The sequence below is a fragment of the Lepidochelys olivacea genome (genome assembly GCF_965140295.1).
Source record: "Lepidochelys olivacea isolate rLepOli2 genome assembly, chromosome: 25".
NCBI lineage: Eukaryota > Metazoa > Chordata > Testudines > Cheloniidae > Lepidochelys > Lepidochelys olivacea.
In genome coordinates, this window is record NC_140435.1 from 9,793,277 (window position 1) to 9,821,182 (window position 27,906).

At 46.8% G+C, this 27,906-nt stretch overlaps 1 protein-coding gene across 1 annotated transcript; it reads right to left on the reverse strand.

The window, feature by feature from the left end:
- Positions 1-12,972: 12,972 nt before the first annotated feature.
- NFILZ (NFIL3 like basic leucine zipper) lies at positions 12,973-13,878 on the reverse strand (the record flags this gene model as incomplete). The annotated part of the gene is made up of 1 exon (XM_084614901.1): positions 12,973-13,878. One exon carries the CDS (start codon positions 13,876-13,878, stop codon positions 12,973-12,975), a length of 906 nt encoding a protein of 301 aa, XP_084471027.1.
- Positions 13,879-27,906: the final 14,028 nt, after the last annotated feature.

Here is a 27,906-nt window from a genome sequence, read left to right on the forward strand (position 1 = left end):
GGGCTCTGAGTGGCAGAACTCCCTGGGGCATGGGGTGGAGCCCAAACTGTGACACCCTTAATGCAGGCAATCAATTGCATCTCAGAGGGGTGTATCTGAGTCACACACCCTGCCAGAGCTTCTTGATAGTAAAACTGCTAATGTACAATCTAAGCCTTGAAAAAAATTGCGTTCTAGGGGTTAGCCTAGAAGAAGAGCTATTACTACTGACTATTAATAGCATAGGAGAGTCACAAAGGGCCTGATTCTCATCTCACTTACATAGGTATGACTCACTGACTTCAGTGGAAATTTACTCTGCTGTGAAGAATAAGCCCCCTTACAGGGGAATCTCCTGTCTGTGCACTGGGGTTCTTCTGAAGATAGGAATGGGTCATCAACTTTTCTCTGAACCACAGAAACTTTGAGCACTGGAGGGAGCAAGGGAGAGAGGTTTGCCATCTGAGATCCCAGATCTGGACAGGGATTTTGCAAATGGGTTCTCTTTACAATGGGACAAAGCAAAATCCTAGATACAAAGGTCCCCTAACCTTGGGAGTGTCTGACACCCAGATCTGAATTTTGCATGACCTATAGAACGAAAGGCAGTCATGGGCGGTGGCAAACATGCACCGGGCAATCCTCAAAAGCAAGTGCAATTACATCAGCTGTGTCACGAGACAAACTGAAAGAGCTGGTAGGTAACATCCCGTAGGAAGAAAACCTAAGGGATAAAGGAGTTCAGGTGAGCTGTCAGTTTCTCAAGGAGACAATATTGAAGGCACAACTGCAAATTATCCAGATGCAAAGGAAAGATAAGAAGAATGGTCAGAGGCCAATATGGCTCCATCAGGAGCTCTTTAATGACCTGAACATCAAAAAGGAATTTTACAGAAAGTGGAAAGTACTTACATAAATACTACTAAGGAGGAGTGCAAAAGAATTACACAAGCATATAGGGTTAAAATCAGGAAGGCTAAGGCACAAAACAAGTTACACCTAGCAAGCGACAATCAAAGGCAATAGGAATAGGTTCTTTAAATACATTAGGAACAAGAGAAAGATGGAAGAAAGTGTGGGAAAGGGGAGCTAACAACTGATGACATCACGTAGGCTGAGGTCCTTAATGCCTGTTTTGCTTTGGTCTTCATTAAAAAGGTTAATGGTGTCCAGATACTCAACACAATTACTAAAAAGCAAAGGAGGACTTGTGGCACCTTAGAGACTAACCAATTTATTTGAGCATGAGCTTTCGTGAGCTACAGCTCACTTCATCGGATGCATACTGTGGAAACTGCAGAAGACATTATATACACAGAGACCATAAAACAATACATCCTCCCACCCCACTCTCCTGCTGGTAATAGCTTATCTAAAGTGACCATCAAGTCGGGCCATTTCCAGCACAAATCCAGGTTTTCTCACCCTCTGCCCCCCCCCCCGCCAAACTCACTCTCCTGCTGGTAATAGCCCATCCAAAGTGACCACTCTCTTTAAAATGTGTATGATAATCAAGGTGGGCCATTTCCAGATCCGATGAAGTGAGCTGTAGCTCATGAAAGCTCATGCTCAAATAAATTGGTTAGTCTCTAAGGTGCCACAAGTACTCCTTTTCTTTTTGCGAATACAGACTAACACGGCTGTTACTCTGAAACCTCTCCCTACAATGTGCATGATAATCAAGGTGGGCCATTTCCAGCTCAAATCCAGGTTCTCTCACTCCCCCACCCCCATACACACACAAACTCACTCTCCTGCTGGTAATAGCTCATCCCAAGTGACCACTCTCCCTACAATGTGCATGATAATCAAGGTGGGCCATTTCCAGCTCAAATCCAGGTTCTCTCACTCCCCCACCCCCATACACACACAAACTCACTCTCCTGCTGGTAATAGCTCATCCCAAGTGACCACTCTCCCTACAATGTGCATGATAATCAAGGTGGGCCATTTCCAGCTCAAATCCAGGTTTTCTCACCCCCCCACACACACAAACTCACTCTCCTGCTGGCAATAGCTCATCCAAACTGACCACTCTCCTTACAATGTGCATGATAATCAAGGTGGGCCATTTCCAGCATAAATCCACCTTGATTATCATGCACATTGTAAGGAGAGTGGTCAGTTTGGATGAGCTATTGCCAGCAGGAGAGTAAGTTTGTGTGTGTGGGGGGGGTGAGAAAACCTGGATTTGAGCGGGAAATGGCCCACCTTGATTATCATGCACATTGTAGGGAGAGTGGTCACTTTGGATGAGCTATTACCAGCAGGAGAGTGAGTTTGTGTGTGTATGGGGGTGGGGGGGGTGAGAGAACCTGGATTTATGCTGGAAATGGCCCACCTTGATTATCATGCACACTGTAAGGAGAGTGGTCAGTTTGGATGAGCTATTGCCAGCAGGAGAGTAAGTTTGGGGGGGGGGGTGAGAACCTGGATTTGAGCTGGAAATGGCCCACTTTGATTATCATGCATATTGTAGGGAGAGTGGTCACTTTGGATGAGCTATTACCAGCAGGAGAGTGAGTTTGTGTGTGTGGTTTTTGGAGGGGGGTGGAGGGGTGAGAAAACCTGGATTTGTGCTGGAAATGGCCCACCTTGATTATCATACACATTTTAAAGAGAGTGGTCACTTTGGATGGGCTATTACCAGCAGGAGAGTGAGTTTGTGTGTGGGGGGGGGCAGAGGGTGAGAAAACCTGGATTTGTGCTGGAAATGGCCCGCCTTGATGATCACTTTAGATAAGCTATTACCAGCAGGAGAGTGGGGTGGGAGGAGGTATTGTTTTATGGTCTCTGTGTATATAATGTCTTCTGCAGTTTCCACAGTATGCATCCGATGAAGTGAGCTGTAGCTCACGAAAGCTCATGCTCAAATAAATTGGTTAGTCTCTAAGGTGCCACAAGTACTCCTTTTCTTTTTGCGAATACAGACTAACACGGCTGTTACTCTAAAATCAACACAATTACTATTAACAACAAAGGGGGAGGAACGCAAGCCAAAACAGGGAAAGAAGAGTTTTAAGAATATTTATATAAGTTAGATGTATTGAAGTTGCCAGGGCCTGATGAAATTAATCCCAGGGTATTTAAGGAACTTGCAGAAGCAAACTGCTAACAATTATCTTTGAGAACTCCTGGAGGACACAGGAGGTCCCAGAGGACCGGAGAAGGGCAAATATAACACCTATATTTAAAAAGAGGACCCAGGAAATTATAGACCAATCAGCCTAACTTTGATCTCTGGAAGGAAACTGGAACAAATTATTAAACAATCGATTTGTAAGCACCTAGAGAATAATAGGGTTAGAAGGAATAACCAGCATAGATTTATCAAGAACAAATCATGCCAAACCAACCTGATCTCCTTGACAGGTTTAGTGGCCTAGTGGATAAGGGTGAAAGCAGTAGATGTGGTATATTTTGATTTCAGTCAGGCTTTTCACACAGTCCCACATGATATTCTCAGAAGCAAACTAGGAAAATGTGGTCTGGGTGAAATTATTATAAGGTGCGTGTACAACGGGTTGAAAGACCACACTCAAAGAGTAGTTATCGATGGTTTGCTGTCAAACTGGGAGGGTGTCTGAAGTGGGCTACACAGCGGTCAGTCCTGGGTCTGGTGATAGTCAATATTTTCATTAATGGCTTTGATAATGCAGTGGAGAGTATGCTCATAACATGTGCAAGCTGGGAGGGGTTTCATGCACTTTGGAGGAGAGGATTAGGATACAAAATTACCTTTATAAATTAGAGAATTGGTCTGAAATCAACAAGATGAAATTCAATAAAGATAAGGGCAAAGTTTTACACTTGGGAAGGAACAATCAAATGCACATCTGCAAAGTGGAGAATAATAGAAACGGAAGAGATGTTAGTACTGCAGAAAAGGATCTGAGAGTCATAGTAGCTCACAGGGATCATATGAGTCAACAGTGTGATGCCGTTGTGAAAAAGGCACACTGGGGTGTACGAACAGGAGTGTTGTATGGCAGACACGGGCAGTAATTGTACTGCTCTCCTCAGCACTGGTGGGGCACTGTGTGTATGAGGGCACAGGCTGGCAGTTAGGGAGGTGGCGGGGGAAGGTTTGGGAGGAGCGGGGCGCTGTCTGTATGGGGGCACAGGCTGGCAGTTAGGGAGGTGGCGGGGGAAGGTTCTGGAGGAGCGGGGCGCTGTCTGTATGGGGGCACAGGCTGGCAGTTAGGGGGGTGGCGGGGGAAGGTTTGGGAGGAGTGGGGCGCTGTCTGTATGGGGGCACAGGCTGGCAGTTAGGGAGGGGGCGGGGGAAGGTTTGGGAGGAGCGGGGCGCTGTCTGTATGGGGGCACAGGCTGGCAGTTAGGGAGGGGGCGGGGGAAGGTTCTGGAGGAGCGGGGCGCTGTCTGTATGGGGGCACAGGCTGGCAGTTAGGGAGGTGGCGGGGGAAGGTTTGGGAGGAGCGGGGCGCTGTCTGTATGGGGGCACAGGCTGGCAGTTAGGGAGGGGGCGGGGGAAGGTTCTGGAGGAGCGGAGCGCTGTCTGTATGGGGGCACAGGCTGGCAGTTAGGGAGGTGGCGGGGGAAGGTTTGGGAGGAGTGGGGCGCTGTCTGTATGGGGGCACAGGCTGGCAGTTAGGGAGGTGGCGGGGGAAGGTTTGGGAGGAGCGGGGCGCTGTCTGTATGGGGGCACAGGCTGGCAGTTAGGGAGGTGGCGGGGGAAGGTTCTGGAGGAGCGGAGCGCTGTCTGTATGGGGGCACAGGCTGGCAGTTAGGGAGGTGGCGGGGGAAGGTTTGGGAGGAGCGGGGCGCTGTCTGTATGGGGGCACAGGCTGGCAGTTAGGGAGGTGGCGGGGGAAGGTTTGGGAGGAGCGGGGCGCTGTCTGTATGGGGGCACAGGCTGGCAGTTAGGGGGGTGGTGGGGGAAGGTTTGGGAGGAGTGGGGCGCTGTCTGTATGGGGGCACAGGCTGGCAGTTAGGGAGGGGGCGGGGGAAGGTTCTGGAGGAGCGGATCGCTGTCTGTATGGGGGCACAGGCTGGCAGTTAGGGAGGTGGCGGGGGAAGGTTTGGGAGGAGCGGGGCGCTGTCTGTATGGGGGCACAGGCTGGCAGTTAGGGAGGGGGCGGGGGAAGGTTTGGGAGGAGCGGGGCGCTGTCTGTATGAGGGCACAGGCTGGCAGTTAGGGAGGTGGCGGGGGAAGGTTCGGGAGGAGCGGGGCGCTGTCTGTATGAGGGCACAGGCTGGCAGTTAGGGAGGTGGCGGGGGAAGGTTCGGGAGGAGCGGGGCGCTGTCTGTATGGGGGCACAGGCTGGCAGTTAGGGAGGTGGCGGGGGAAGGTTTGGGAGGAGCGGGGCGCTGTCTGTATGGGGGCACAGGCTGGCAGTTAGGGAGGTGGCGGGGGAAGGTTTGGGAGGAGCGGGGCGCTGTCTGTATGGGGGCACAGGCTGGCAGTTAGGGAGGTGGCGGGGGAAGGTTTGGGAGGAGCGGGGTGCTGTCTGTATGAGGGCACAGGCTGGCAGTTAGGGAGGTGGCGGGGGAAGGTTTGGGAGGAGCGGGGCGCTGTCTGTATGGGGGCACAGGCTGGCAGTTAGGGAGGTGGCGGGGGAAGGTTCTGGAGGAGCGGAGCGCTGTCTGTATGGGGGCACAGGCTGGCAGTTAGGGAGGTGGCGGGGGAAGGTTTGGGAGGAGTGGGGCGCTGTCTGTATGGGGGCACAGGCTGGCAGTTAGGGAGGTGGCGGGGGAAGGTTTGGGAGGAGCGGGGCGCTGTCTGTATGGGGGCACAGGCTGGCAGTTAGGGAGGTGGCGGGGGAAGGTTTGGGAGGAGCGGGGTGCTGTCTGTATGGGGGCACAGGCTGGCAGTTAGGGGGGTGGCGGGGGAAGGTTTGGGAGGAGTGGGGCGCTGTCTGTATGGGGGCACAGGCTGGCAGTTAGGGAGGTGGCGGGGGAAGGTTCGGGAGGAGCGGGGCGCTGTCTGTATGGGGGCACAGGCTGGCAGTTAGGGAGGTGGCGGGGCAAGGTTTGGGAGGAGCGGGGCGCTGTCTGTATGAGGGCACAGGCTGGCAGTTAGGGAGGTGGCGGGGGAAGGTTTGGGAGGAGCGGGGCACTGTCTGTATGGGGGCACAGGCTGGCAGTTAGGGAGGTGGCGGGGGAAGGTTCGGGAGGAGCGGGGCGCTGTCTGTATGGGGGCACAGGCTGGCAGTTAGGGAGGGGGCGGGGGAAGGTTCTGGAGGAGCGGGGCGCTGTCTGTATGAGGGCACAGGCTGGCAGTTAGGGAGGTGGCGGGGGAAGGTTTGGGAGGAGCGGGGCGCTGTCTGTATGGGGGCACAGGCTGGCAGTTAGGGAGGTGGCGGGGGAAGGTTTGGGAGGAGCGGGGCGCTGTCTGTATGGGGGCACAGGCTGGCAGTTAGGGAGGTGGCGGGGGAAGGTTTGGGAGGAGCGGGGCGCTGTCTGTATGGGGGCACAGGCTGGCAGTTAGGGAGGTGGCGGGGGAAGGTTTGGGAGGAGCGGGGCGCTGTCTGTATGGGGGCACAGGCTGGCAGTTAGGGAGGGGGCGGGGGAAGGTTTGGGAGGAGCGGGGCGCTGTCTGTATGAGGGCACAGGCTGGCAGTTAGGGAGGTGGCGGGGGAAGGTTCGGGAGGAGCGGGGCGCTGTCTGTATGAGGGCACAGGCTGGCAGTTAGGGAGGTGGCGGGGGAAGGTTTGGGAGGAGCGGGGCGCTGTCTGTATGGGGGCACAGGCTGGCAGTTAGGGAGGTGGCGGGGGAAGGTTTGGGAGGAGCGGGGCGCTGTCTGTATGGGGGCACAGGCTGGCAGTTAGGGAGGTGGCGGGGGAAGGTTTGGGAGGAGCGGGGTGCTGTCTGTATGAGGGCACAGGCTGGCAGTTAGGGAGGTGGCGGGGGAAGGTTCTGGAGGAGCGGGGCGCTGTCTGTATGGGGGCACAGGCTGGCAGTTAGGGAGGTGGCGGGGGAAGGTTCGGGAGGAGCGGGGCGCTGTCTGTATGGGGGCACAGGCTGGCAGTTAGGGAGGTGGCGGGGGAAGGTTTGGGAGGAGCGGGGCGCTGTCTGTATGGGGGCACAGGCTGGCAGTTAGGGAGGTGGCGGGGGAAGGTTTGGGAGGAGCGGGGCGCTGTCTGTATGGGGGCACAGGCTGGCAGTTAGGGAGGTGGCGGGGGAAGGTTCTGGAGGAGCGGAGCGCTGTCTGTATGGGGGCACAGGCTGGCAGTTAGGGAGGTGGCGGGGGAAGGTTTGGGAGGAGCGGAGCGCTGTCTGTATGGGGGCACAGGCTGGCAGTTAGGGAGGTGGCGGGGGAAGGTTTGGGAGGAGCGGGGCACTGTCTGTATGGGGGCACAGGCTGGCAGTTAGGGAGGTGGCGGGGGAAGGTTTGGGAGGAGCGGGGCGCTGTCTGTATGGGGGCACAGGCTGGCAGTTAGGGAGGTGGCGGGGGAAGGTTTGGGAGGAGCGGGGCGCTGTCTGTATGAGGGCACAGGCTGGCAGTTAGGGAGGTGGCGGGGGAAGGTTCGGGAGGAGCGGGGCGCTGTCTGTATGGGGGCACAGGCTGGCAGTTAGGGAGGTGGCGGGGGAAGGTTCGGGAGGAGCGGGGCGCTGTCTGTATGAGGGCACAGGCTGGCAGTTAGGGAGGTGGCGTCCAATTCTGGGCACCACTGGTCAGGCCTCAGCTGGAGTACCGCGTCCAATTCTGGGCACCGTACTTTAGGAACAATCTGGACAAATTGGAGAGTCCAGAGGCGAGCAAGAAAAATGCTAAATGGTTTAGAAAACCCGACCTCTGAGGAAAGGTTCAAAAAACTAGACATGTTTAGTCTTGAGAAAAGAAGATTGAGGGGTGACCTGACAACAGTCTTCAGTGTTAAGGGCTGTTATAGAGAGGATGTTGATCAATTGTTCTCCATGGCCACTGAAGGCAGGACAAGAAGCACTGGGCTTAATCTGCAGCAAGGAGATTTAGGTTAGATGTTAGGAAAAACTTTTTAAGTCTCAGGGTAGTTAAGCTCTCTGGACCAGGCTTCCAAGGGTGTTTGTGGAATCCTCATCACTGGAGGTTTTTAAGAGCAGGTTGGACAAACACCTGTCAGGAATGGTCTAAGTTTACTTGATCCTGGCTCAATGCATAGGGTTCTACTTGATGCCCTCTCAAGGTCACTTTCAGTCCTATATTTCTCTGGTTACCCACCGCACAACCACACCTCAATAGGTATATTTATTATTCCAGCCATCCCTGATTTGAAAAGTTTGGATTAGTTACAACTCCCGACAGACAATCAAATACACTTAACACCTTTCTGGCAAGAATGAAGATTTTATTAGGCACATCTGGACCCAGCTCTACAATACGGAGTGCAGATCTTCATAAATACAGTGGTTCTCTTCACATTAAGGGCATTCTTTCCCAAACGAGCTTAAGGAGGAGATGGGGACTATTATTTCTGTAGTCAGGTGGCTTTCTTTGTCCTTTTACATTGTCTTGTCATTTATGTATGCAGCACCCACAGAGCTCTAGGTGCATTCCAGACAAATAACCCAGATACAGTCCGTGACCTGAAAAGCCTGAGACTTAAATGAAAACATCAATGTGACAAATAAAGAACAAAAATAGAAGGGAAGCAGGTGGGGTAATGCTCAAAAGTTAGATACAGATGTTGCAGCAAGATACAGCCAAGAAGCATCTTTGGCTAACACTTTGCATCAGCCCTGTGCGTATTTGCTACTATCACGACATATTCTGCAGGGCTCTGTTAATTGAGTAGTAAGGTAAAACACATTGTGTGTTGCTGGCACCCTACTAATGGGGGAGGTGGCGAAGGGGTATGAGGCTAAACCAAGGAAACAAATCCTGGGTGCACGCTCCCAGTTGTTAGTGGGTGTTTGAAATCTAACTCTTGAGCCAGATCCACATTTTGTGAATGGCCTCCTTCTGTCTTTAAAACAGTCAGAATCGGAACCCCGGGCCAGATATCCCCTGAACTTCCAAATCTGGATTTGGAACTAGAACCATAATTTGTGGCTTGAGCTCATGTCTGACTTTAAGTTTGGAGACAGACATTATGCAGCTCCTTAACTGAGGTGCTCAGAGCATGGAATAGATAGATCTTGAACAAACTCATAGAAGAGCAACAATGATTTAAGGGTGTTAGGGAAGGATGAAAGTTGAACATAACTGTGTGTGACTTATCTAAGGAATGGCCAAGGAAAGACCCTGATAACTATGTACAATATTTGAAGCATGTACTTACTACAGAGGGAGAGGAATTCTTAGAGCTCAGCCATAGGGTCTAGCCAGGTACTACAAGATGAAATTAAGCTGAGGAAAATTTAGGGTGGGAAATCAGCACACATTTCCTAATGGCAACATCTGTTAGACGGCAGAATAGTCTCCCAAGGGAAGGGAGGGGAACCCCATCACCTGGAACATTTAAAGTCTGTACACTACACTCAAGAATACATTGGAGTGGACAATTCTGCATTAGCAGGGATGGACTTGAAGACCTAACGAGTCTTTTCCACCTCTAGCTTCTTTACAGATCATTGTGCAGTGGCACCAAGCATCTCCAGGTGCAATTGCCATGTCTGTTTATAGTACCATGTAATTCCCCTGCCACTACCTAGAGATCAAACTCTGAATTAAGGCCCATCTCCACCAAGAAGATTCTTCCAGGAGTGCTATGATTGACCAGCGTAGGGATGCCACTGTGCCCCTGGGTCTAGTGTCCTGTAGTTACCTCTCCATTTCAACGCAGTTCTTCCTCTGCTGTGTTTGTGAACCTGTGCTACTGGGAGCCTCTGCTTTGGGGGGGTTCAGTGAACACAGCACAAAGTCACATACTGTAGGAACATCTGGATGACCCTTCCACTTGGTACCCTGCTTCCAACAGTGACCAGAACCAAGTGCTTTGCAGAAACCCAGCCACACCCATAGGCACCTAATTGTGCTGTACCATTGTGGGGAGCATTCTCCCAGAGATGGTGATGACTTGTGTATGCCCTTGAAACATGACGATAGAGAACATGTTAGAGTTATCTTGGCTGTGTTCGCTTCCAAGGGCTCAGCTGCAGCTACTAGCTGCTTCCTGATGCTGGGGGGCCTATTCCCACAGGAGCACCAGGAGGTTTAGAAATCAGGCTTAGTTCATGAACAGAAAAGGGCTACAGTCATCAGATAACTTATTCCCAGTGAATAATTTGAGCAGCTCTGTACCTGAGACAGAAGGGATGCCATGAGGCCGCTAGCTTTGGACACTCAAACTTCTGCCATGAAACACTTTCCCCAGCTGTTGCTCGGAAACAAGTCTTTCCTTTCTCTGTGCTCAGTTAATGTAAGAGTAACTCACTGGCCAGTGTGTCCCACTGGCTGCCTGATCCACAGAGAATGTGGGTCTATTCCAGCTCTCCCCTAGCGATCCTGGCTCCTTAGTTTAAGCTGTAGAAACTCAGGGTTTCAGCTCTGGAGATTCTCAATTCAGTCCCTGCTGTTGGCCAACAGAGCAGCTACTACATAAACACTGTACACCCCTCTCTGGCAACCCTCTAAAGGAGCAGGAACAGCTTGTTCTGCATGGCCTCTTCTTGTTCAGAGAGCCTGCTCCCTCCAAGAAGTTGTTTTGTTCCATATTTGCAGGGCCTTTGCACTGCCACGTTCTGTCCAGGAACAGACCCAAAGGGCCAAAGCCACTAATACTATTATTCTTCGCTCTTCCAGAGTGCCCCAAAATGTGCCAGGTGCAGAATCTTGAGGTGAGCTACATTTCCCATGATGCACCATGGTCTCCCTTCTTGGAGAAGGGCGGCCCTACCTCACCGGAGTCTATGGTCAGGGTGCATCCTGGGAGATGTAGTCTGGCTGGGGAGCCCAGCTCACCGAGGAGAATAGGGGCATGAGGAAACCAAACTATCACTCTCATGAGACGTATTGGAGCATAAGCTTTTGTGGGTGAATACCCACTTCATCGGATGCATGTATCATGCATCTGACAAAGTGGATATTCACCCATGAAAGCTTATGCTCCAATACGTCTGTTAGTCTATAAGGTGCCACTGGACTCTTTGCTGCATTTACAGATCCAGACTAACACGGCTACCCCCCGACACTTGACTCTCATGAGGAACTGCAACATCGTTTCCAAATTGAAATATTTCAGTTTTTGTGCATATGGTTTTTTCAATGGAAAACTGAAATTTTCTACAGGAAAATTTTCATTAAAAAAAATCATGTAGCTGAAAACCCCATTTTCTACCGCAAAAGAAAAATTTCAGCCAGCCCTAGTTGTTCCATAACAGTGCCCCAGCAGCCATCTTCTGTTGCCACCATTATTGCTGACACGTGGGGGGGCCAAATCCCTGAGGTAGCTTTGATGATTCCAGTCCAGATTTTTAATTTTCATTTAAAGCTGTCGTCGTCCCCCCCCAAAAAAAGGAGGGGGCGGAATCTAACCCTGTTATATATTTCTCATTTTATTGATGTTTTTGGTGAAATTTTTAATTCACATTTTCATGTAGCCCTTTCCAGGATCTGCAGTGGCTGGGTTATTCAGGCTCTCATTAGCCATCATATAGGTTGTTGGTTTGAGCCTCACTTGCTCTCCTGCTCGAATGTCACCTCCAGCTTGGTCAGATGTGGTGCAGGCCATATCACTCCCTGGTGTATCGCTGGCCACGAAACCTGATGTGCCTTTGCTCAGGAGGGATTTTGGCTTTCGGTACCATTTTCAGAATAAGATAGGTTCAAATGAGAAATGTTTTTGGTCCACTTAGTCACATGGTGTGTTTTTTTTTTAAAATTATTGCACAATTTTAAAAAAGTCTTTTTTCAAAAATTTCTTATTTATAAAAGGGAGTTAAATGATGAACAAAACACAGATATTTTGTGATAGAATTCTCAATTACAAATTAAAATAAAATTTTTTTTTGCCCCCTCCCAAAAAAATGATGTAAAGAAAAATGAAATGTTTTCTACTAGGCCATGCTGGTTAAGAGAAATGGACATATTCCATCTGAAGAGATTTGATGATTCCTGGGAAATACAGTGGGCTAGATTCTGCTCTTGTTTTACCCCTGTGTAAATCCGCTGGGAAGCCAGCTCTCTGATGTGATTCCACATTTACTTACAGAGTAACTAAGCTCAGAAATGGGGTAACTGCTCTGCAAATTACAGCAGAAGCATGTTCTAATGTGGCTAGATTGAGGAGCTCTGGAATCATGAGCACTGAAGGTATTCAAGGTGAGACAGAGTCTGAGCCATTAAGGAATGGCTTAAAGGATAATTGAATCCGTTCAATACAAACCACCCAATTGGTTTCTTCTCACCCAACTGGTTTGTGATCCCAGTTCCCATCCTCACACACACAAATAGCCCCACTAGTTAGAGGACTGCAAGGATCATGGGACTATAGATGAAACGTGATTGAATAGCATGCATCTTAGATAGTCCGCTACCTCTCTCTGACGCCCACATGTGTCCTGAGCCTGCACCAGGCATGTTGAGGTCGGCATCGTTGATGCTGTCTCTGTTCATTTGTTGTTTCAAACAGGAAACATGAATAAAGCTTTAATAGCCCCATCCTGCGGGGAAGAACGTGGCCATGAAGCAAGAGGAGTGAAAACGGCGGCTACCCCGAGCGACTGTCGTAGGGGCATAGTACTGCCGGAGGATCAAGCGTTGCTCACCATGCCCGTAACCTCGGCCTTCCCCAGCCTCAGTCCTCCTCTCCCTCGCCTACCCCAGACCCTGCCTTTTGGCTCCAGGCAGGAGCAAAGCAACAAGGTGAAACCCTATGCCCCCTGTCATACACAGAGCGATTCTGTGGGTCTTACTGGAACATGGCACGTGGAGTTTTGGGGGAAGTACTACCACGCCAGACACATACCAGCCCCCGTCAGGCCCTGCTCGCACCCAGATCTCACATGCTCAACACAAAACAAACTACTTTCCCTCTTCAGTGCATAAGATAATTATCCCCCACTCGCTCCCTCCTTCCCAGCCCATAGTGGAGGGGGGTCTCCTCTGCAATCTCAACGGGAGTCAGAGCCGCTCTCCTCCCAGCTGCTGAGGGCTTTAGTCTTAATTCTGAGTTTGTGAGGCAGGGCAGAATAGCTCCGGCCCCTAGAAGGGTCCTCTGCAGGGCACAGCTGGCTGCCAGGGGGAAGAGGGGATATTTTGGGCACTTGCTGCTCATCATCTTCATCTAAAGTGCTTTTGACACCTGGCTGCCCTGCCTCAGCCATGCTGGGAGAAGTGGCCAAGAAACGGGCATTGTCCAGCAAAGGGAACCGGCAAGTGTATTTCTCCAGGAAGTGGTAATTGAGGTAAGGGGGGCAGAGGGTGGATCTGAAGGCTGATTCGAGCCTCTTTGGCTGGTGAGGGTTCAGATCATACTGGGTACCCAGTGGGGTCTGTTTTGGGTCAGAGCTCTGGAGATTTATGGGTGGGGAGAGGCCTTTGTAAGCAAACTCAGTGGGCTCCACCATGTGGGGCACAACGCTGTTTGTCCTGAAGCAGCCGTCCCGGGTCAGGGGCTCCACCTCGAGGAAAGAGGCGGCTGCTTTGTGCCCTCTGACATAAATCCCCAGGAAATCCTGGATGGAGCTGACCTGGTGGGCGTAGACATCTGGGCTGATGAGACCGAAGTGCAGCTTCAAGGCCAGCAGCTCGGCCCTGAGGAGGGCGTTCTCTTCACTGAGAGCCGACAACTGGCTCTCCATGGCAAAGTCATTGAGTCGTCTCTTTTCCCGGGAGCGTTTGGCCGCCTCGTTGTTCTTGCGTCTCTTCTCCCAGTACATAGTGTCCTTCTTCTCGTCGGGCATGAACTCCCGCTTGCGCCGCGAGGGCCCGCTCGTCTTGCTGCGTAGCAGCTTATTCTTGCCCTGATGAAGCCCCAGCCCACTGAGGGTGCTCAGCGGTGCCATGAAGCTTTCCATGGCGTCAGACACTGCCACTGTATGCTGCTGCTGGGAACCTTGGAAGGTGGAATTCAAGTATCCATTATAAAACTGTGACCACCTAATTATTATTCATGTTCATTCATGCATGCAATTATTCATTTTTTTGGGGTAGTGCTGTAGGGCCTAGGAACCGCAACCATTCATCTAGGCCCCACTGTGCAAGGTGCGGTACAAACATAGAACCAAAAGATGGTCTTTGCTCACAATTACATCTATTCTCCTAGCCACTTTTGGAGCCAGATTTTCAAATGGTTGTCTGCACAACATGGGTCGCATAATCCCCACTTGTGCCTGCCAAATGGGTGAATGTCTGTGTGCTTGAGCAAGGGGCGGGAATGCAGGCCAAATGGACACTAAAAAGTCAGGTCGAGCCGACTACATCACTCAGGGGTGTGAAAAATCCACACCCCTCAGGGACATAGTTAAGCTGATCTAACCCCCAGTGTAGACAGCGGTAGGTCAACGGAAGAATTCTTCTTTCGACCTAGCTACTGCCTCTTGGGGAGTTGGATTAACTACAGTGGCAGGAGGACCCATTCCGTTGCTGCAGCCAGCGTCTACACTGAAACACAACAGCCATGCAGCTGCAACAGGCAACAAGTGGTTGTGTACATTTTGCTGGTGCAACTTTAACAATGAAAGGACAGCTCTGCTAGTGCTTATCCTCCTCCAATTTCAAAGCGCTTGACGAAGGAGATAAGTAGCATCATGCACATTTTACATCTAGGGGAGACACAGGGAAGAGAAGAGATGTGTCAAAAGTCATGTAGCAGGTTAATGGGAGAGGCAGGACTTGCACCTCAATCACCTGATTTGCAGTTTGGTGTCATAGAATCATAGAATATCAGGGTTGGAAGGGACCTCAGGAGGTCATCTAGTCCAACCCCCTGCTCAAAGCAGGACCAACACCAACTAATCCTATCCCCTGGAGAAAGTTTCCTACTTTAGGAGCCAATTTTGAAAATTTGGTTCTGAGAGCTTCAGGCATCTACAACTGTATAAACTCATTAATTATTTTACTTACTAATCAATTCTTATTTGTTAAATTATAAAGGGATTCTTAATGTGCTTTATCACACTCAACATCATAGCTTAAATTGGCAGGTCAGTATCTGCATGGCATGTGTTTTATAACTGTGTTTTATAGCTCCATCTGTTAGTAATAACTAATAATAATAATCCTTTAAGTAGCATGCTTTATTGGACTCTTATTAATCAGAGCTGAATCTTGGAAATTTTATAACATTTGGACACTTCTTCCCTTCCCCTTTGTGCAATTGTAAAGTGCTTATGTAAGTCATGGGACACAGCTCCATAAGGATTCCTGGGTGGAGCTGGGGGGAAATTTTTTTCATTGAAATTTTCAGGGGGAAACTTTGATTTTTCATTGGAGAAATACGTTTTCAGCTGAAAACTGCCAAAAACTTTGGACCAACAGCCCCCAAAAGTCAGTGCCCAGTGGAAAATGGTCAGGTTTGGGGCTTCCTGTTTTCAAATGAGAGACTGAAATTTTGGGAGGAAAGCGGACACTGTCTGCAGAAAACGTTTGTTTGACACTGTGGTTTCCCTTCCAAAAGGAAAAGTTTCAATCGGAAATTTTCAATCAGCTCTAGCTCCCTGCATGTGGCCATCAAGGGGGTGGCCACAGTAGGGGCAACATGTAGTTATTATTTATTATTAGGGTGACCAGATGTCCCGTTTTTAAAGGGACAGTCCCGTTTTTGGGGACTTTTTCTTATATAGGCACCTATTACCCCCCACCGCCTGTCCTGTTTTTTCACCATTGCTATCTGGTCACCCTATTTATTTATTATTCTCTAAAAAGAGTCCTAAAATGTCCTACGTGCTTCTCAAAATACATCAAAGATCCCTGGTCCCAGAAACAATACCTCACTCAGGGTGTTCTCTGGGAGCGGTGTGGAGGGGCTTGGCTACAGTTGTTCCTGCTCATGGACTACAGGTGGGCAGTGGTGGAGTTCTGCACTGGTAAAGGTGGTAAAACCTGTCATAAACTCTCTGGCCGTACATACAGCATCACAGTGGATCGTGTTGGCAACTGAAAAAGCAAAGCAAAAGAAGCTATTTCACCCTGAATATGTTTGGGGAACCTCTGGATCAAAACTACTTTTGATCTCAAAGCATCAAAGGAAGACTTGAGCTGAGGACACTTGTGGTTTCTGACAGCATCACAAGGCAGAAACGCTCTGTTTCAGGGCTTAATCACTTACCAGGAATTGTGGGGCGTTGTATATGACGGGATTCCTTTTGTTAAATGAGTCAAAGATCACCACATGGCTTTTTCACTGTGCAGCCCCATCCCCTGCATGGGTGAGAGGAGCTTGCTTTCTCACCATCATTTTCAGTCCAGTCGCCTGGCATAAAGGGCCCCTGTGAAAAGAATTTGGATGGTCATAACAAAATCCAGTTGTCCAGTGGAGCTCAGGAGTTCAGAGTGAGTCTGATCCCCAGCCAGGCCAAGGGAGCCAGGCCAGAAAGAATAACAAACAACCCCTCCTGTCCCCTGAAACATGAACTGACCCTGAAACATGTATATTCCAGCAGGTTTGCTTAACCCTTTCAATCCTGAATTGGTTTGCTCTGAGGTGGGAGCTTGCCTGAGATCCCACCTCGCCACTATTTGGAATACGGCAGGTGGCATGGGGAGAAGCAAGACAGAGTTCGAGATGGGAGCTGAATGTGGATCAGCGGGGCGTGGGAATTGGACTAGAGAGGGGGAATCCTGTAGCAGTAGCCTAGAGGTGGGGCTAGGTCTGGTATAGTCAGAAGAGGCAGTCATTGGAAGTTCTAATCTGAGGCAAGATCTGGCCCTTGATAGTTAAGGAAGAAGTCTCTGCTGGGCCAGAAATATGAGAGTTTCCATCTTGTACCCACAGAACTTAAACTCCACCTGTTATTTATATCTCCAGCCAGCAACGCTTCAGATCTACCCAGGTGTTATTTGTCTCTGGTGACATCTTAGCAGCACTGACCCCCATCACCCACAGATCCCTATGTATCGCGCAATCAGCGTCCACAAAGGCAAGTGGAAACAGCTTAATATCAGCAAGAACAATAGATTAGTTGTGGTCATGCATTTTATGCAATCAGCATTTCCCAGGGTGCACTGGCTCTCCAGCTCGAAGTCTGGCATGGTTCCTGACCAGATTCTGCCCTCAGCTCAGAACACATCTCCTTCTAGTCCAGCGTACCATCTCTGGGAGAGGGCAGGGCCAGAAGCTTCTGAGAAAGGTGACACCCCCATCTCTCGTCCTCTCATTTGTACTCATGCTGTTATTTTTGTTAATACTCCACCCTCCAGAAACTGTTCCTTTCTGAAATGAGACATTTTCTTTGTGCTGCTCATGTCCAGAGTCCGTGTAGGCAGAAGGAAATCACCATTTGTCCCTAATAGCTTCCTCTTCCTAGTGTTACGATATACAGAATCTATGCCAGGTTTCAGAGTAGCGGCCGTGTTAGTCTGTATTCGCAAAAAAAAAAGGAGGACTTGTGGCACCTTAGAGACTAACAAATTTATTTGAGCATAAGCTTTCGTGAGCTACAGCTCACTTCATCGGATGCTGTAGCTCACGAAAGCTTATGCTCAAATAAATTTGTTAGAATCTGTGCAAAAGTTACACCCTTACAGTGTCTATAATGCAACTAGCTAATCGTGTTTCTGTGCATGGAGGAGGAAAATCCTGAACTCTGAGGAGCTCTGACTCCAGATCCAAATTTTACAGTTGGTCCCTAGAATCTATAATGGACCAATCCAAAAATATGGGTGTGAATATCCAGGACCTTGTTTGGGGGGAGAGGGGGAGGGGCTGATTTACATTTACACTCAGACCCCTTTATACCACTCTACAAATGGGCGTAAATTGTGTTTGAACTCATTTCTATGCAGCCACTTTACACTGCATGAGAGATTCTCATTTACCACTAAGATCCCTTTAAATGTCTCCAGCAATGTAAACTGGCCTTAGAGTTCAGACCCATCTTCCCTTTTCCCCCTTAACTCTTTCCTCAAGCGGTATCTGGATTTCTTTTTAGTGTGCGAGGTGTTTGGTTGTTTGTTTTCTGAAGTGAAAATCTACTTTTGATTATGTATAAGCTTAGCTCAGGGTAATTTGAGGGGGGGGGTGTATGTGTGTGTTTGTGCACATAGTTGTGTTATTTCACTGCCCCATACAGACACAGATACGCACACACACATACACACCGCCCCCCTCAGAAGTTAAAAGTGATACAAAATACTTGATTTTTAAATACACTTCCAAATAAATTAGAGGACAAAGTGAAGTGCCATCCATGGGCCATATTGTGATTTCAAGAGTGGATGATAGGCCACGTTCCAATCTCACCTACACGAGTGTCAATCCGGAGAAAGCCCGCTGAAATAATTGGAGTTACTCTAGTTTTACACTTGTGAAACCGAGAGCAGAATCTGGCCCTCTTGGGAGGCAGAAGATTTTAAATCAGCACACAATTTGACCCACTGATGTTACTGGCATTACTCCTGCTGGTGTAATTGAGATCAGAATTCACCCAATTGTTACTCCAGAATTACAGTAGTGCCAAGTGAGATTAGAATCTGGCCCAGTGAAGTTACTCTGGATTTCCACTGGTTCAATGAGATCATTATCTGCCCACAGTGAGCACAGTATATGTTCACAACAGAAAACCTCTGCAGAAGTTCAATTAACCGATGCACACACAGACCCCGTGTTATGAGCAGGTTATTAGTCAATACAGTTTCATTCTACCCTGCAATGTATTAACTTTCTTAGTAACAGAAAACGCAATCTGTGGTTTGGTAATATTTCAGATCACGTGCTAAAACCTTCGACCTATTTAAGGCAAAAGGTTACCAAGTTCTAATTACTCAGATTCCTGCGCATGTTATGTTTGTATTAATGCAGTGGTTACCAGACGCTATTGAGGAACACGCTTTTTTAAAATTAATTGTTGGTGAGAGCAGACAGTGGTTTATATTCAGGGGGCTTCAGGAGAACTTCTCCTTTGGTTTCTATTTCCACAAGCTTCCCTGTCGGTGAACATCACTTTGAGGTTCCAATGAACCCAAAACTCAAAGCAAAATTAACTCATAAACCATCTATAGCCATATAAATAAGAAGAAAACAAAGAAAGAAGAAGTGGGACCGCTAAACACTGGGGATGGAGTGGAGGTTAAGGATAATCTAGGCATGGCCCAATATCTAAACAAATACTTTGCCTCAGTCTTTAATAAGACTAAAGAGGATCTTAGGGATAATGGTAGCATGACAAATGGGAATGAGGATATGGAGGTAGATATTACCATATCTGAGGTAGAAGCGAAACTCGAACAGCTTAATGGGACTAAATCGGGGGGCCCAGATAATCTTCATCCAAGAACATTAAAGGAAGTGGCACATGAAATTGCAAGCCCATTAGCAAAAATTTTTAATGAATCTGTAAACTCAGGGGTTGTAGCGTTTGACTGGAGAATTGCTAACTTAGTTCCTATTTTTAAGAAAGGAAAAAAAAGTGATCCGGGTAACTACAGGCCTGTTAGTTTGACATCTGTAGTATGCAAGGTCTTAGAAAAAAATTTTGAAGGAGAAAGTAGTTAAGGATGTTGAGGTCAATTGTAAATGGGACAAAATACAACATGGTTTTACAAAAGGTAGATTGTGCCAAACCAACCTGATCTCCTTCTTTGAGAAAGTAACAGATTTTTTAGACAAAGGAAACGCAATGGATCTAATTTACCTATATTTCAGTAAGGCGTTTGATACAGTGCCACATGGGGAATTATTAGTTAAATTGGAAAAGATGGGGATCAATATGAAAATTGAAAGGTGGATAAGGAATTGGTTAAAAGGGAGACTACAGTGGGTCCTACTGAAAGGTGAACTGTCAGGCTGGAGGGAGGTTACCAGTGGAGTTCCTCAGGGATCGGTTTTGGGACCAATTTTATTTAATCTTTTTATTACTGACCTCAGCACAAAAGTGGGAGTGTGCTAATAAAGTTTGCGGATGATACAAAGCTGGGAGGTATTGCCAATTCAGAGAAGGACCGGGATATCATACAGGAGGATCTGGATGACCTTGTAAACTGGAGTAATAGTAATAGGATGAAATTTAATAGTGAGAAGTGTTAGGTCATGCATTTAGGGGTTAATAACAAGAATTTTAGTTATAAGCTGGGGATGCATCAATTAGAAGTAACGGAGGAGGAGAAGGACCTTGGAGTATTGGTTGACCATAGGATGACTATGAGCCGCCAATGTGATATGGCCGTGAAAAAAGCTAATATGGTCTTGGGATGCATCAAGCAAGGTATTTCCAGTAGAGATAAGGAGGTGTTAGTACCATTATACAAGGCACTGGTGAGACCTCACCTGGAATACTGTGTACAGCTTTGGTCTCCCATGTTTAAGAAGGATGAATTCAAACTGGAACAGGTACAGAGAAGGGCTACTAAGATGATCCGAGGAATGGAAAACCTGTCTTATGAAAGGAGACTCAAGGAGTTTGGCTTGTTTAGCCTAACCAAAAGAAGATTGAGGGGAGATATGATTGCTCTCTATAAATATATCAGAGGGATAAATACCGGAGAGGAAGAGGAATTATTTAAGCTCAGTACCAATGTGCACACAAGAAAAAATAGCTATAAACTGGCCATTGGGAAGTTTAGACTTGAAATTAGACGAAGGTTTCTAACCATCCGAGGAGTGAAGTTCTGGAATAGCCTTCCAAGGGAAGCAGTGGGGGCAAAAGACCTATCTGGCTTCCAGATTAAACTCGATAAGTTTATGGAGGAGAAGGTATGATGGGATAACATGATTTTGGCAATTAATTGATCTTTAACTATTCATGGTAAATAGGCCCAATGGCCTGTGATGGGATGTTAGATGGGGTGGGATCTGAGTTACTACAGAGAATTCTTTCTTGTGTATCTGGCTGGCGAATCTTGCCCACATGCTCAGAGTATTTGGGGTTGGGAAGGAATTTTCCTCCAGGGCAGATTGGAAGAGGCCCTGGGGGTTTTTTGCCTTCCTCTGTAGCATGGAGCACGGGACACTTACTGGAGGATTCTCTGCACCTTGAACTCTTTAAACTATGATTTGAGGACTTCAGTACCTCAGACATAGGTGAGAGGTTTATTGCAGGAGTGGATGGGTGAGATTCTGTGGCCTGCATTGTGCAGGAGGTCAGACTAGATGATCATAATCGTCCCTTCTGACCTTAATATCTATGAGTAACCCAGCAAAGCCATGGATTTACTACAGTTCTGTTTAAGAGCACAAAACAATTGCTGGTACATGACATGGCACAGCTGCAAATCTATCAATAGGGCCAGATTTGCCAAAGTGCTCAAGCACTCACAATCAGGGCCAGATTCTCAAAAGAATCCAGCTCCCATTTGGGTTCCAAGCCTCTGGGCTAATCTGGCCCTGAGCGCCACAATGAGAACTGCAGGGAGCTGAGTGATTTTGAAACTATGGCACCAGCTGTAAATGCTGAGAAACTTGAAAAACTGGCCCTTTGAACAGATGCTGACTCGGAAGCATATTTTGACCTTTCTGGGGTATTAAAAATGATGGATTATAGATATATCTCCTCCCCTCCTTTCCCTTTATCCTAACCCTCTTTGTTGTCTTTCTGTATTATGACGAATCTGGTATTTCGGTATATTTGTTGCATTGGGAAAAATTAATTTTTAATAATGATGGATGCAAATCCAGTCATTAGTTTCTAGGACTTGAGACATGCAGGTTGTTCACAAGGGATATGACAGACTAAATGATAGAAAGTTAGCCTGGATAGGAGTATTTACAAACATTTAAAATAGACGGGAATTACATACACATCTCTCTGCATAATGTGGAAATGTATAGCTCTTCAGCTATAAATGTATTAGATCACGTAGTCATCAAGGGATGATTTTATAGTGTTTTCTCCAGACCTTTCACTCTGCCCAATTTTAGATAACTCCAGTATTGGGGATTCCCATCCTGTCCCCTGGGACTCTGTACAACAGTTACAGCTGGTTGGAAAATACGGAGGTTTTCCCCTCTTAATTTTTGGGGGGGGGGGGGGGGAAATGGTTTGGTTGCTGAAATTTTTCACAAAAAATTGTCGACTTTTTGGCAAAATACTGAAAACTGAAATATTTCACCCCCAAACTGAAATATTTTGGCCAAAATCTTTTTGAGGTTTGAGGGTTCATTTTTTCAACCTTTTCTACAGAAAGCAGGCATTTTTGCAAAAAAAAAAAAAATCCCAATTTTCTGTCCAAAAAAACAAAACAAACCGGTTTCAAAGGAAAATTTTGACCAGCTCTCAGCATTCCGCCTTGGTTTCCATACCTTTCAAATCCTTGCGGCTGTCATGGCCCCCAATGATTGTCAATGATTCAATCCATAGGTACCATATTTAGGACCTATTTCTGATCCAATTTAGGCTGGTGTAAATCAAACATAAAGTCAATGGAGATACTTTATAAGCAAGATCAGAGCCCATGTCTAATCTGCGCTGCATTTTCTTTTTGTGAAGAAGTGACCTTTAATATTTTAAAAATAAGATTTACAATATACTGAATATGATATTGGTATAATGATTGACTCGAATAAGTTTTTCTTTTTCAAGTAATATGGGCAGATCTTTGCTCCCACGTTCATCAAAGTAAATCCAGAGTAACTCCACTGACTATAGAATTTGGACTAATAATGCAATAATTAATTATAAGAATACTTTGAATAACAGATATGAGAAATATGTAACAAATATACAGTTATAATCATTTCATTCTTGAGGTGGAGGCTTTTCTGAATCCATATGATTGCTTTTGTTTCCTACAGGTTGTTTCTTTTGTCTGACAGACTGAAATCTTTAACATCAAAGTGAAAGTAATGTATAAATTATGGCCAAATATTTTGTAATTTGGTGCCTAAATCTAGTCACCTACATCCACCTTTAGGCACCTAAATTAAAATAGTCTAATTTCCACAGGTGCTGAGCACCCGCACATCCATTTAATGTCCATGGATGTAGTGGGTATTCAGCATTTCTGAAACACTTTTACTTGCATGCCTAAATATGGATTTAAATTCCTAACTTTTGACTCCCACGTTTGAAAATTTCCCCCTATATTTTGTACATATCCACACCCAGGTGTTCTCTGTACATGTACAGTGTACATCAAAATAATTTCAGAAGTAACAACTATCTTGTGAGCAGTGGTGCACAAATGTTTCCTGCCATGCCCGCCTTCCCATTACCTGTCATCTGTAACTTTTTTTTGTGCAAGTTGGTAGAAGGCATGAATAATTTATTTTCATTACTAAATTTATCATTTAAAAAGGTTATTAGGAGGTAGCAAACACGAAGTATTACAAACTGCAAACATCTCATTTCAAAAGAAAAATAAATTAACCACTCACATTAACTATTCCTTCTTGAGTTCCTTCTTCTTCTTCCTATGCCCTGAAGTGAGACTGGGATCCCGCGGGTCTCACAGGACCTGCTGCCATAATAGCAGGAACGGGATAAAAATTCAACAAACAATGCGAGAGTGGATGGGAGTGGGTATTGTGTGACGGGACAGAAGTGGGATTAAAAATCTTCCCGTGCTGCAAACAAATGAATGCCCCAGTCGGCAGCCACCCAGCTCTGAAGACAGTGCCACCACCCGAAGCAGCGCAGGAGTAAGGCTGGCAAAGAGGCACTGGTAAGTCTGCTGTGAAACGTGATATTTGTATGTTTGTTTTTTAAAAGGGCCAAAGGTTCTTTGCACACACACCCCCGGGAAGAACCTCTTGTGCCCCCCCGCCCCGCCCCAGTTTGCTTTAGAGAATAAATGTCACTGAGAGATGCAAACTAACTAATCAGAATGAATCTGCAGAGTAATTTACAGAAGTATCTGGGTCAATCCGTTCATTTCATCATCCCAGATTTTCACCACTCAGGGGCCATTCCTTGGGTGTGCAAAATTCCCCCCTGAAGTCAATGGAAGGTTTGACAGTGCAAGGAATGCTGGAACAGCCTGCAAAGGCGAAAAATGCCAGCAACAAACCTCACATGTTCTGCTGACCTAAATGGAGGATCAATCCAATTTCTCCTAGGCCTGTTATCAAATTCACATTTTATCAGCTTAATACTTTAGAGAACCAATCTTGCAAACTTATATTGATGTGACTAGTCTTAGCTCATATAAGTAATACCACGGACTTGACTTGGGAATGAAGTCTCACATGTGTAAGGGTTCACAGATTCAGACCCCAGATCCTCCAACACACAGGGACATGTTCTCTAAAATTTGGGAACCCCCGCCCCCTGCCGGCATGGCTTTGGCAGGTCCTCAGCTTTGCACAGCAGAAGAACAGAGGGGTGATGATAATCAGAGCCAGTGCAAGGCATAAGCAGACGAAGCAATTGCTTAGGGCCCCAAGCAACTCAAGGGGGCCCCCTACTCGCTTTTTATTATAATAACTTGCCTGTTTTAGTATTGGGGGAGGATGAGGCAAAAATATTCCTGCTTAGGGCCCCCAGTGGGCTAAAACCGACACTGAGGATGATGACTGTAATGACTGGCCAAACTCTCCTTCCATTTACACCCACTGGGCCTGATTCTCTGTTGCTCTGGCAGCGTAAAGGGGCCTGAAAGGGTGTGAATGCAACTTAAACCACTTGAAAGTTCCTTTACGCTGTCGTAGTGATGTAGAGGGACTGTAGGGTAATTGAGACTCAGACCCATTGGTTTCAGTGAGGCAGCTCCGTTTTAACTTTTATGGGAAGCCAGTCAAAACACAGCACTCTTAATATTTGTGGACATTAACATCCTGTTGCCCTTAAGACCCACTACAGTCCAGACTCAGAGGAGGAGCCCAGGACAATTTAAACCCGTGAATAAGGACTGTAAGTGTGTGTGCAGGGGACTGAAGGATCTAGTCCTTAACTGAATCATGGCTGTGTCCTGTGGCCTATAGAGAAGCAATAAATAAAAGATTAAAACAGGACCGTAGGCTACATCGCAGATGGCAGGGCCGTGAGCACTTTAATATCTACATGTGTATTTATTTATTAAGGAGTACGGTTTAGCAGTTCTACACTAAAAACAATTGGCGTGCTATAGGCTCCGTTCACACTGGTGTAAATCAGGAGTGAGTCCATTGAAGTCTGCTGGATTATACTAGGGTGATATTGGTGTGAGAGGAAAATCAGGCCCCTCAGCTAACATTGTTGCTCCACGTCAAGCAAACTCATGCCCATTTTTAGCCTGCCAGTACACAGTATGTGCAGAACTGCAGAATGCTCCATGCCCATTTCTTCATACCCAGGCGGACGGAAAATTCCATCTGCTTCATACTGAATCTGGTAGAAACTGTTGCCCCAGCAGATTCTTAAAAAGTGAAGATCAATGCACAAAGATAAGCAAATAATTTTCTGAGGGCTGCTCCAGCTCTTAAAATGACTCTTCAGCAAGATGAATATATGAGAGGCAGTCTATACACCTTTGCTATTCAGGGCTATACATGGTCTTATCTTGCAGCCGGGCCCCAATTCAGCAAAGCTCATAAGCATGTGCTGAAGCCCATCTCTATTAACATTAGGTGACCAGACAGCAAGTGTGAAAAATCGGGACCGGGGGGCGGGGGGGGGGGGGTAATAGGAACCTATATAGGAAAAAGACCCCAAAATCGGGACTGTCCCTATAAAATCGGGACATCTGGTCACCCGAATTAACACCCTCATCCACATTCGTGGGGTAATGTATCCCATGAGAATATATGTTATGATAACTCAAAAACTAGTGGCCCTCCAACAATGCTGTTTCAGGATGTTGTCACCTAGGCACCTGTACACAATTCAGCAAAATGAAATTTTAATTTAGCATGGAAAAAAAAATTCTGTATCAAAAAAGTATGTGGGATACAAATGTACCTCAAATGTGTTCCACTGTTATCCTGTATTTTTAGTAGTTCTATGCACACGTTTGTTTCTAGTGAGAATATTTTGTACTGTAACAGTGGTAACTATGTCTCCCTCACTAAGTTGTTTTTTACATAAATTGTATGCTAATTGATAATGCATTGCAGTGAAAATGGTTGCTACATACAATCGCCCTAAGATGGAAGGTACTCCAGCGATATGTGAAAAGTGTATATAGGCTCACACTGAATGAGATTCCTGCTAGTTCTTTCAATTTGCTAGTTAAATAAAAAAATTTTGCCCAAAACATTACGTTAGCTTCTGAATGTATTTCGGAAACAAAAGTCCCCCACAATACAATTAATGTAACTTTTTCATGACAGTGGATTTTAAATAAAACTTTTTCTCTTAAAACATTAAAGTATTGGTTTCTGAATGTATTTGGGGTACAAACTTCCCCCATGACACAGTTAATGTAACTTCTTTCTCAACACTGGATGAAGGTTAAATCAATGGGATATAAGCACATGCTTAAAATTAAGTGTGTGCTCAAACATTCTGCAGAATTGGGGACTTAATTCTTGTACAAGCGAGATTGCCATTGACTTCAGGGAGCTGATAAAGACTGCAGGTCTTGGCAATTAGAAATCAAGAAAAATCAACAAAGAGAAAGGATTTGATAAACTGTGATTCACAGACTTTCTGATCTGTCCTGAGAATGAGTCTCATTGGCTCATGGGATCCCCTTGTTAAAATCCCACCTTCAAACTGAAGATGGAGGAGGGTGATTTCCTTACTAATGATGGGCTTACCCACTCTTTGGATCGTGCTACACTACCACTTCCAGGGTGCTCTTAATACTTTAAAATAGAAAATAAAGTGGCATCTTGTTAAAAAGAGCCATTTTTCTGCTTTAGAAATGCACCAGAATCCACCAAATACCAGCTACCGGAAATGAAAACGTTCCCTGGCAGCTGATAATCCTAAACCCCTCTATATTCTTTTCACACACTTGTTCCAAACTACCCAGCTAGGGTTGCCAATTTTGGTTGGACGTTTTCCTGGAGATTTCATCACATGACATACTCTCTAATTAAAGATGAATCTTTAATTCCTGGAGACTCCAGGACAATCTTTAACCCAGCCCGAACGTTGTGCTCTGCTTTCTAGACACATAGGGCCCGACTCCCTGTTCCCCTTGCTCCTTGCACAGTCAGTCACACCAGTACAGAGGAGGCATGAAATGTTCCTTAGAAAGGTCAATCAGACCCTCTGTCTGTTTTTCAGCAACAAAATAGGTACATTTCCAGCAAATGCAGCTCCATGGGACTTTGTGGTGTCTTTTTCCTGGGCTCTAATTTTGAAAAAGGATTTTTGCTTAAATGGGAAACCAGATGAAGAGATCACCCAGCCTCATTACTTCTATCTGCAGCATCAGCATCCCCAGACTTTATCACAAGCACCAAGGGGATCCCTCTCTTGAGTGCCTTGTAGCACTTAGCTCATCCATAGATCAGTTGTATCGTTATCCTCACTTAGCAGATTGGGAATCTCTGGCACATATGGGTGGAAATGACTTGTCTGATGTCAGGCAGCCACTAAGTGGCCAAGCTAGGCATAGAAGCCAGGTCTCCGGATTTACCAGCCACTGCCTCGTTTATTGCTTTCTGTCCCCTTCATCTTTTCTTTCACCGAGGTCTTGCCAGAGCCATGTACAGTCTCTAAAGGATTTTGCTTCTCTTTTAAAAGAAGCAAACCCATAAGTAGAAGCTTGTCTAAGAGACTTTCTGATCCTCCCTCATACCTTTGTGTGCACAAAGAGCACACCAGGGAAAGCACAATCACATCTCTCATTCATTAATCGTTAATATCAAGATTTTCTGTCGGAGGTTTCCCTTTCGCTACTTTATCACAGGAAATAAATGAAACGTCTGAAGATTCTGTAAGACAGAGTCACGCGTCCGCTACTTTCCACCGAGTCCCTATAACACACGTAGTAGGTAACAAAGAGATCTAGACATGAAGCCAAATTCTGCCTTTATTTACATGCACACAGTCCTACTGCACAGATGTGAGTGAGGGGTGGTT